Source organism: Typopeltis vanoorti, chromosome 8 (assembly GCF_054136105.1).
Source record: "Typopeltis vanoorti isolate ZY-2024b chromosome 8, IOZ_Tvanoo_1.0, whole genome shotgun sequence".
NCBI lineage: Eukaryota > Metazoa > Arthropoda > Arachnida > Uropygi > Thelyphonidae > Typopeltis > Typopeltis vanoorti.
The window spans coordinates 142662339-142674398 of NC_143556.1; the positions used below are offsets into that span (position 1 = coordinate 142662339).

Here is a 12060-nt window from a genome sequence, read left to right on the forward strand (position 1 = left end):
AGTTTTTACCTGCACCAATTTACTGGAGAATGTGGAACAGAAAGGGATGCCAGACATTATCAAATGCTTGAATAAAGTCAATTGATAACACTCCCATCGACTGCTTTTTCATGTTAACTATGTGGATTAGACCACGTAGTAGAAACAGATTAAATTCTACTGCTCGGCTTGGAACTCCATACACCTGTAAACTTTTAATTATGTATCTCATTCCCACTTTGAGCCTGTTATTGATAATGCAGAAAAATATCTTGTAGTCGGTATTAGATAGAGAAATACTTCTCCAGCTGCTGATTAAGGTTTGATCTCTATTAGGTTTTGGAATGAAGACAGTATGGATTGCTAGAAATTTACTTGGTATGTGTCTTGTCGAGAGAAAAGAATTACACAATATAACTAGAATAGGAAGAATAAAATTCCAGGCTTGCAGTAAAGTTCTATCCCCCGATCATCAAGTCCCTGGGGATTTTCTTGTCTAGCATTCTTTATAGGCTGTGATAACTTCAGATGTTGTAATGGGTCTGTCAAGCCCATCTTGGATATGAACAGGAAAGCCATTAATGTTCCAAGAGTTATAATTTCTCACAGTGCTATTGTCTTCAAACAGATTTTTTTAGTGTTTTTGAAAGGATTCAAGGATGAATTGAGTGATGAACGTGTCTTCACCATCAATGCAAATCTGAGTGAAAGTCCTTTCTTTGGTGAATTTAGTGAATTCTCTACTGAAGAATGCAGCTGAAGGGAAATCTGTTAAGTGCTGCTGTATTCTTATTTTAAAATTTCTTTCTTCTACTTGTTTCTGTTTTTCCACTTCTATCTCTATGTCAATGTTTCTAATGATGTTGCTATATTCTGTACCATTGCGTTGGCTTGTTACAAATCAGTTTCTCTCTTTATACAGGTCTTCTTTTGAGGACGGCCTGTTCCATTCCATCATATTCTATTTTACTGCTTTGAATTTTAATCATATATCCGAATTCCATGTAACATTATTCCAATTTTTGAACAGAGGGTCTGGAATTTGTTTGAAAAGATCAACAGGAAATTTGGTGGAAGTTTCCATGGTCTAGAACTGATCTCTACTTGTTCCATGCCGTGGAACCTAAGTAGAACTGAATTATGATCTGACATGCTGATGTCAAGATGTTTTATCTGAATTATCCTATTTATAAGGGAAGATGCAATATAAATTCGATCAAGACATACCAATACCTTGATTCACGTATGTGTAAGCCTTGAGATTAGGATTGTGAATCCTCCATATGTCTGGTAGTTGAGTATTGTTGACACGTTTTTAACTGTGCATAATCGCACTTTTCCACTCCTAGCATGTCCTACTATTTTGTCTAATGTAGGGTTTACAATATGATTCCAGTCTATGATGTAGAGGGCACAGTATAAATATGGCTCCAATTCCTGGAATTATTTTTGTCTAACTATTCCAATGGATGGAGTATAAACATTTATAAACCTTATTACACATCCACAGTATTTCCAATTTATTGTCAGGATTCTCCCTTTTGCATCCTTTTGGATATTATAGAATGACCCAAGGAGGGAGTCAAGAATAAGAATTACTCTAGCCCTGTTAAATTTTCCAAAGCTCCAATAAGAAAGAAGTGGACATCTATCTGTTAAAGTTTTTATATCTACAGAAGTATGAGTATGTGAAGTACTTGGAGAAACAAAAACCTGATATTATGGTGTAGCATAAGTTTCCATATAGTTTCTTGTTTTTTAATTTGTCTGTGGAATGTTCATACATTTAACGAGGCAATGCAGAAAGGAGATGATATGATTAGTGAAGTGTCACTAATCTAAGTCTTTAACTTCTAGATTTTGGATGATCTGATAAGGTATTCAATCTGTGAAGGAGCAATTGTGTAGCCTGCTTCTTGTAAACTCTTTTTCAGTTTTTTTACAGTTGCTTTTCATTATTTCAATTTCATGCCTAACCTTCTTGATTTGGAAGCTAGTTATTTTCATGAAGATGATAATTGTACTGAGAAAACTTTGAATCAGTAAACTTTATTATTTTTTCTTTAATTGTATCTCTTGCTTTTCCTTTATTATCATGTGATGGTTCTTCATAGTCCATAAACTCTTCTAAGCCTGAAGAGTTTTGATTTGATGATCTGCAACCTTCTCCATCTTTACATTTTTATTACTTCTTTTTCTTTTAGATGTAGTTTCTTTTTTAATTTAGATATAGTATCTTTTTAAATTTTTTTGTTAATCCCCCATTTTTTTTATTAATTCATCTTTCTTTTTTGATGATCTTATCTGCACATTAAAGTCCTTTCAGTTGTCTTACTTGCTTTCCTGTTTCTTCTCCAGTTTCTCCTTGTAGAACAGTTTCATGTTTTTGCAATTCATCTTGCATTTATTCAGTTGTTATACTAGGTTCATTATTGGTAATTTAAATTGATGTTGTTCCATTCATATTTCACTGAAAAAAATGGCTCCTGCAGTTCTGGAATTTTGGGGATAATTTCTAGCTGATTTGGTCATGCACTCTTTGTGATTTTACCAAGCGAAGTTTGTTTAAAAGCGTTGTTTTTACTAGACTAAATTAGAAGATCCAGGAACTCCTCTTTATGCCTTTTTGATATATATGGTGTTTTAATTGGTTCTACCAGTGATCTTACTCTTTCAGCAAAAGTTCTAAAAGGACAGGTGTTCAGAACTTTCACATTTCTGACAGCATTTGAGACACTGATTAATGATATCAATTCAAGAAGGAAGAGTTTTTGGCCATGGTTGGCACTTCCAGGCCGCAGGCTGATGGTATTAGTGAAACATTGCTGACAGAAGATAATAAAGCAAGTGGGATTGAATGCGACGGGTATAGCGTGTTCAGGAGTGACAGGGTGAATAAAAAGGGGGGAAGAGTGTTATTGATGATAGCTGATGAGCTGCAGCCAAGGAGCATAGAAGTTGAACTGCAGGATAAAGAAAAGAGCACATTTGAGGCTGTTTGGTGTGAGATAGAATCTAGCAGAACAAAATATACCAATGGGTGCTGCTATAGACCAGGTGATGGAATAGATGGTGGGGATGGTATTCATAGGCAAATAGAAGAAATGAGTGAAAGGAGCGTAATTATTATGGGTGATTTCAATTATGGTAACATTGACTGGAAAGAGGAGAGGGCACACAGGAGGAAGGAATTGCATTTTATGCGGTTATTAAGGGACAACTATCTACGGCAACATGTAGTGGAAAATACCAGGGGGCAGAGAGGGCTGGACCTTGTAATTGCAACTGAGAATGTGGCTGTAACGAACATGACCATGTTGCCACCAATTGGTGAGAGTGACCATAAGGTCATGACTTGGGAGGTGGCTAAAGGAGTGGAATTTACAATTAAGACAGGGTACATGTGGAATTATCGGGCTGGTAAGTATGACAAGCTTAGGTGTGTGCTTGGCTCAGTGCCATGGCATGTAAAACTGCAAGGGCTGGATGTTGATAGTGCATGGGAGGTGGTTAAGAACTGTTTGCAGGAGGCAATGGTTGACTGTATACCAAGAGTCCGAATAATAAATCGAGTAGAGGTTAAATGGATGAATAACACTATTAAGCTTGAGCAGCAAAAAAAGAAACAATTGTGGAGAGAATTTAAGGAGAAAGGTGACCATCAGGCGCAGGAACAGTATAAAGCTCAGGCCAGGATGGTAACAAGGGTGGTAAGAAAAGCAAAAGCAGATTACGAAAGGAAATTGGCCACGCAGGCTAAAGAGAATCCCAAACAGTTTTTTCAATATGTTGCAAGTAAAAGGAAAAATGCTCATGGTAGAATGATCTTAAAAAATGCTGAGGGTAGGGAGGTAACCGAATCAGTCGATATTTTCGAATTACTGAGCGAGCACTTTGCAAGAGTATATCATCCAGGTGGTGACTTTGCAGGAATGGAAGAACCAACAGCTTATACTGGAATTGTGATGAATGAAGTAGAGGTAACTAGTCTATTACAGAACCTCAAGGTCTTAGAGAAAATAGTCAAGAGGAAAATACAAGATTGGATAGAAGAAAATGGGATACTGTATCAGGGACAGCATGGTTTTGTGAAGGGTACGTCATGCCTCAGTAACTTGCTCATGTATTATAACACAGTGACGGTTGAACTGGATAAGGATAATGGGTTTACAATGATTCTACTGGACCTTGCTAAGGCCTTTGACAGGATATCACATGGAATTCTAATCAGTAAATTGCAGCATATGGGGATGGACATAGGGTTGGTGAGATGGATAGGAGGGTGGTTGATGGAGAGATATCAGAGAGTGGTTTACTCAGGAGTAGAGTCCACAAGACGGCCTGTGACTAGTGGTGTGCCACACGGATGTGTTCTTGGACTACTACTGTTTAATTTGTTCATTAATAATATAGGAAAGGATCTGAGAGGAACAGTTCATTTGCTTGCAGATGATGCGAAGTTGGGTAGGGCAACAGTGAATGCAGATGACGTCAAAATTTTGCAGGATGATTTAGATAGATTGGAGGTCTAAGCTAAGGAGAATGGATGTGAATTTAATGTGGCAAAATGTAAGGTTATGCATTTTGGTGTGAAAAGATTGGCAGCAGTTTACTGCATTGGTGGAACTGTACTCCAGGAAATTGATGAGGCACGAGATTTAGGAGTGTTGGTGGATAAGGAATTGAAATTTAGGGGACACATTGCAAAAGTGGCTAAATCAGCTCATCAAATCACTTGGTTGCTGAAGAATAAGTTGACAAGGAGACAAGCAGGTTATTGTTCCTCTGTATCGAGCCTTGATAAGACCCCATCTCGACTACTGTGCCCAGATTTGGTCACCTAGGTTTCTTCTTGATGGGGAGGAGGTGGAGAGGATCCAGAGGCGAGTGACCAAGATGATAGCAGGTCTGTGGAATGAACCTTATGAGAACAGGTTGAGGATTTGTGGGTTGCAAAAATTGGTTGATAGGCGGAGGAGGGGAGATATGATTGAGACATTCAAATTACTGAAGGGTTTCTATAAAATTAATTCAGAAGATATTTTTGAGAACAGGGCTGGTTGTGGGAGGACTAGGGGACATCCATGGAAACTGGGCAAAAGTGTGGTTAGTAAAGGTGTTAGAGCTGGGTTGTGGTGGATGCTGTGACAGTGAATGAGTTTAAGGCGAGGTATGATAGATACTGTATGAATGTCGAATAGTTGTGATGAATATGATTTGGGGACTCCCTCAATGAGTCTAATGACTCCCTGGAGTTGCCCGTAATAATAGTAGTAGTAATATGTCCAATCTTCATGCAGTTGAAACATTTAGATTTGGGGCAGTTACCACCCAAGTGATCATATGAATCACAATGCAGACGCTGCATTTGTACTACAGGAAACTTTACCATAACTTGAGTTGTACTGATGTTGACAAAATTTGGTATGGGTGTCTTCATATTCATTGCGAAGGTGACATCACCAAAAAGCCAGTTTCGATCTTCACCTGATAAACCCATTCCTATGTTACTAATCTCACCTCATTTCGAGAATGTCTGTATAAGAATTTCATTACTTTTCTCTATATATTCCATTGGCAATCTTTCAATTTTTACTGCGTTATCCTGGCTAGTTATTCCATTACAGGAATTCAGCACAGTTATTTCATTACAGGAATAACCAGGGTTGTAGTCGGGCCAGGGTGCACCAGGGTGATGCCCTGGTCCTTTTTTTTTTAAAATATCAGTTTGTCATTTTTATTTCAAAAAACAAGGCAATCTCTCTGCCATATGGCCATTGCAATAATAATAATAATGCCACAGTTCGTGCTCTGGATTTTTGTTTCCAAGGTAGAGCCCTGGCGCTACTTCTTTTAGGACTACACTCCTGGAAATAACTGTGTTGAATAGTGTAGAAAGCTTATGTATTCGTCACACATGTTGGTTGCATTTTAACAGTATAGATACGAACACAGATCGATAAGAAAATAACTATTTATTAACTTAAACTTAAACAAAGGAACTGCCTACACAGTGGTACTTATGGATTTTGCTAAGGCTTTTGACAGGATACCCCATGGAACACTGTTAAGCAAATTGGAGCAGATGGGAATGGATACTAAATTGGTGATATGGATAGGAGAATGGCTCAGGGAGAGATATCAGAAGGTGATGTATGGAGGAGCAGAGACCAGGTTTAGGCAGATGACCAGTGGTGTGCTTCAGGGCTCTGTGCTTGGGCCATTGTTGCTTAATTTGTATATAAATGATATAGGAAATGACTTAAAGGGAGATATGCAGTTGTTTGCTGATGATGCAAAGTCGGGTAGCGCAATAAAAAATCAAGCTGATGTTGAAAGTTTGCAGGATGATTTAAATAAGCTGGTAGAATGGACAAAAGGTAATGGATGTCAGTTCAATGTGGAAAAGTGTATAACATTGATATATAACACAGCTGTGTACAACATTGATGAAACAGTAATTCAAGAGATTGATGAGGCTAGGGACTTAGGGGTGTTGGTAGAGGGAATGAAGTTCAAGGAACACATTGCTAAGGTGTCCAAGATTGCACATAGGATTACTTGGTTATTGAGGAACACACTGACATCCAGAGATAAAGAGGTTATTATTCCCCTTTATAAAGCATTGATGCTTCCACATTTGGATTACTGTGCTCAGGTCTGGTCACCTGGATTCCTTGGAGATGAGGAGGCTGTGGAGAGGGTTCAGAGAAGAGTGACTAAGTTGGGTGAGTGATATAAAAAATGCTCCCTACATTGATAGATTGAGAGCTTGTGGATTGCAGAAGTTGGTTGATAGGCAGAGAAGAGGGGATATGATGAAACATTTAAATTAGTGAAAGGTTTTTATAGGATTGATGTAGGGGAAATGTTTCAGCTGTGTGATAGTGATGAAAGAACAAGAGGTCATCCCTGGAAATTAAAGAAGAGTGTGGTTAACAAGGGTGTGAGAACAAGGTTTTTTGCCTGGAGGGCAGTGAACGAGTGGAATTCATTGCCTGACTTAGTTGTGAGCTCTTCGTCTGTAAATGAATTCAAGAAGAGATATGACAAATATTGATTAGCTAGTTTGGGTCTCCTGCGACAAGTCTACTGACTACATGGAGATACCCATAATAATAATAATAAACACTAATATTTCGCTGGTATTATATCCAGCATCTTCAGAGCATACAAACACAGTTTGCTACAGTAGCTAGACAACCGCAATCCGGTGTAACAGTATGAACAATTATTCATACTGTTACACCGTATGAACAAGTATGAACAAGCGTGCAACACAAAGACTAAAGTCCTAATTAGGCGCCATCTAAGTTATTAAAAAACCACACACAAAAAAAAAAAAAACCAGATAATAATTTGGTCTTAGAATGACTGTCTCCCAAATCTTTGGTAGATTTATACATTAAAGGCACATCTGAAAAGATATCTAGGGTGCTTAACAAACACCAACTACACACTGTATTTAAACCTTGTGTGAAATTGTCAACTCTCATCTGTTCACCTAAGGACAGATTCTCTCTTTTATCGCATCCAGGAGTCTATGAAGTGCCTTGTTAATGTTATTAACAAGGCACTTCATAGACTTAATAGACAAATAGACATCATAGACTTCATAGACAAATTAATATCATCAAGCCTACTATGGACAGACAGGAAGAACTGTGGACATCTGCCTCAGTGAACATAAAATATATATATCTGGCACTTTCGCTATGGCAAGTTGGGTCTGGAAGACCATGCTTAGGATACCCTGGCACACAGGATCGATTGGAAAAAAAAACAAAACTACTGCACAGAAGTGTTTACAAGTGAGAGAGGTTGTTCCTAGAATCAACAGAAACCTTAAAACATACTCCAAACCTCAACAAGTATGGCTGTATAAATCTACCAAAGATTTGGGAGATCATCCTAAGACCAAATTAATATCATTTTTTTTTTTTAATAACTTAGATGGCACCTAATTAGGACTTTAGTCTTTGTATTGCATGCTACAATTACTCACACTAGTAATACTGTTACACCGGATTGCAGTTGTCTCACTACTGTAACAAACTGTGTTTGTATGCCTATTTATTAACTTAAACGCTAATATTTCACTGGATATAATACGAGCGAAATATTAACGTTAAAATTAATAAATAGTTATTTTCTTATCAATCTGTGTTTGCATCTATACCATTAAAACATAACAACTGTGCTGAATAGTTTGTTCCTTGTTTCCACATCTTTAACTCCAATTAAATGTTTTCCTCTGCCATACAGGGTGAAAGAATAAATCTTATTAGCACTGACTATCTCTTTTAAAACCTTAATCATCCATCTCACTTCTTCAATTCCTAGAGTGTGTACCCTTGGAGGAATTGGTAACATTATCTCAGGTGGGGAAAAATACTAAAACGTCTGTTCTTGATTGTAAGAGAGAAAAAGAAAAAAAAAACCTTTCAGTCACTACCAGTAAATTCTCTATTTGAGCTACTATAAAACAGCGGCAGTAGTACTGCTGAAAGTAATCCCATAATGGAGATATTAACTGCACTACCAGCAATCTTAATATTTACTTTAAAAGAACCATCACTAGCACCAGTAAAATAAAATTATTATTATTATGCGACACCTCCAAGGAGTTCAGACTCATCGAGGGAGGGTGCTCTATTTCACAACTCTTTGTCTCCACCACTTAATCCACCAACTACAGTGAACCTCAACTATCATCACACCTACACCAATGCTATCTACCGCCCACTAGTATTTTCACAGACAATCACAAACATCCATGCCCATGGCAGGATTCAAACTACAGTCTTCTGGCTGGAGAGCAGATACGCTAGCCACTCAGCCAACCAGGGCGACAAAAATTGAAGTGAAAAACAAACGAAAGAAAATGAAAGTACTTATCTTGGCAAAATTCCAGATGGCATCAGTGGGAGTGAGACCTAGAAGTGATAACAAAGTTGAAATAATGCAGAAGTCATATTTGGTTATACTATAAATTAAAGATTTCAAGAAATTCCATTATTGGTTTAATCCTTTATCCAAGCATAAGCAATTTAGTATTCCATAATACAAAACACATATCCTTACAGATTATTTCTGCAGTATTTCAAGCTTGATATCACTTACTTCACAAACAAACTTTGTTTGCTTATATTGGATAAAGAATTAAACCAAGAATATAATTTCTTGGCATCTTTCATTTACAATATAACCAAATGGAAAAACTTTCAACAAAGCTGGTAATTATGAAAGCCTACGAAGGCAGCTTGCAGAAGCACCGATGCATAAGAATCTACAAGTGGATGAGTAGTGATATAAAGTTGCAAAAAAACTAAACTCTGTCAAGGGAATATAAGGAAAAAGGTGATCAACATCATGCTCATGAGCAGTACAAATTTCAAGCAAGAAGAGTTCCAAGTACAGTAAGAAAGGCTCAACCAAATTATGAGAGAAAATTAGCTAAGCAGGCAAAGATGAATCCAAAAGAAGTTTTTCTTAATATAGTGAGGAAGTGGAAGATCATTATGGAAGGATAAAGACTTTCATGAATGGTGATGTTAAGAAGGTGAATAGCAGAAGAAATAGATGAGTTACTAAGCGGTCATTTGACAGGTGTATCATCAACACTGAAATTTTGCAATGGCTGATGTGACAGAGATTGATGTGAAAAGTAAGGTAGATAAACTTTGCCTATAACAAAAATCTAACTAATATTCATAGTTGCAATGAAGAACTTATCAATTTTAAATTATGTAAGAAAATAATGAAATATTCTTACCTCTCAAAATCTAAGCTACCATCCTGTCTAGCATAAAACTGTGTGTCATAAATATTTAATGATACAGCTTGTGCAAGAGTCATTTGTAAATCTCTATAATAGGGAAAAAAATTTTTTTTTTAATTGTGTCATTTAATTGGTTCATTTCACATATTTAACTCTTTAACTGCTGATTTTATATTCTACTGATATTGTCCCATGTGCTGAATTAATTTTGCAAAAAATTTACAAATAAAATTCAGTTTCTTCTAACTTTGCCAGCAAAGGTTGGTCGATTGGTAGAGCCACTGCTACTAATTGCTCACAAAAAGTTAAGCAGGTCTGAGCACGGTTAGTAGTTAGAAGGGGTACAATCGTTCAATGGTGTTGGCACATTCTCCCTCGATGAGTCTTTGGACTCCCTGGAGATGTCACATAATAATAATAAAAAAATCAATTAAAATTCTTACAAGTAAGAAGTCCAGACAGCATCATACATTCTTGATATACACTTGTTCACTCACAAAAATGGCAATAATAGTGTTTTATAAAATTTGCATAATCTGCATGGGGTGTCCACTTGAGGGCACCATTTTTTTCCGTGCTCGAGTTAACTCGAGCACGGAAAACCATAGCAGTTAAAGGGTTAAATGTGAATATAAATTACAAATATAGCATAAAATCAATGATTATATACAGATATTTCAATAATACAGCCTTATCTTTACTTCTTTTTTAGGTGAATTTGCTTATACTTCATTCAATATACAGACAGATACCTTACATGACTTATAATATGCTATCTATGTTGTCCAATCATATCCTATTAAACTAAAAACCCAAATTTCTTAAAACAGCATAAACCATTCAAAATGAAAACTAAGCAATACTGTCCAACCACCTGCTGGTTGGAAAGTATTCCTCAAGCTACAACAGTCCAGGAGGTATAACCTGAGAGAAAAGCACCCTGTGCCAAATGTATTCACCCTGCAGCTATCTACTCATATCATAGTATGCCAATTCTATTAAGGTCCTCTTTGTTAGTATCAATCCCTCTTATGGGAGCGTTCTCTTTTCCTAACATTTTCCAGATCATTTAACATAACGTTGTTAACCAAGCCAACGTCTTACATTCTGCCAACAAATGATTATCATCCTAAGACAATCCTAATTCTCAGCACATACCAAACTTTCAGGCAAGGCCTGATCAATACAATCATTTACAACTCTGCATGCGACAAACCTGCTTCTCACTCCCCTGTTCACATCCTCCTTATACAGCTTCCAGGGCTGACCTCTTGTTCTTTCTGATCTCCCACCATTTTATGAAAAACCCTCTTCAATATTGATCCTATAACAACCTATTACTAACTTGTATGTCAATATCATATCAACTCTCTTCCTCCTATCCACTGGATACTGTAAATTGCATCTTCTCAAACATTCCTTGTATTCAACATTCCAGAGATCAGAAACTACCTTAGCCAATCAGCTCTAGATCATTTCCAACAACTCTTCATCCTTTTGAAAACCAGGTGACCTCATCAGAGCCTTATACAATGGAACAAGAATCTCTTTACTTCTGCATGTCAGTGTCCAATGCATCATTCACAGAATTCTTTGTGTTGTTCTCATAATTTTGGTAATATGTCCTCTACATTTTAGATCCTTATCGATCATCACCCCAAGATCTCTTATTTCCTCCACCTCCAACAATATATCCCCACAAACCGTAAATTCTACATCCTATCTTTGTTTCGCAAATTTTAAACCTTACATTTTGCAACACTGAACTAATATCCCTTCTCCTGTGCCCATTCACTCAATCTGTTCAAGTCTTCTAGTAAGGCCACAACACATGCTCTACTCCTCATAGTTCATCCCAACTTAGCATCATCTACAAACAACTGGATATCTCCAATATCATTAACATACAGGTTAAACAGTAATTGCCTTAAAAGAACTCCCCAGTGTCAACCCAGTGTTAAAATTATAACAACGGAATTAACTCACGTAAAATATTATTTATTAGTAGAATTTTCACCTGAGTATCACAGGAATCTTCAGTACATGTAAAAATGCTAACTAAACAATAACTGACGATTCCAAAGGGTGCCACCTAAGTACTCATGTAAGATAACTAAACAAGGATCATTAAGTTTCCTAACTTATTTAAAAAAACAACAAAACAAAACATATATACATATTTATGTTATGGTTAAAGTGATAAATCCGGTTATTATTAATAATTACTGGTTAAAGTGAATAATTAGAATTAATCACGTGAACCAGTTAAAGTGAATAATTCCTAGAGGAGTCTGTTAAAT

At 36.7% G+C, this 12060-nt stretch overlaps 1 protein-coding gene across 1 annotated transcript in view; it reads right to left on the reverse strand.

Annotated features, from left to right (window-relative positions):
• The window catches only part of Cad74A (cadherin 74A), an 850889-nt gene that overhangs the window by 147453 nt on the left and 691376 nt on the right, over positions 1–12060 (reverse strand). Inside the window, exon 34 of the mRNA XM_090396473.1 lies at positions 9755–9847. Coding sequence (XP_090252599.1) covers positions 9755–9847 — 93 coding nt within the window. The remainder of the gene's footprint in view (positions 1–9754; positions 9848–12060) is intronic.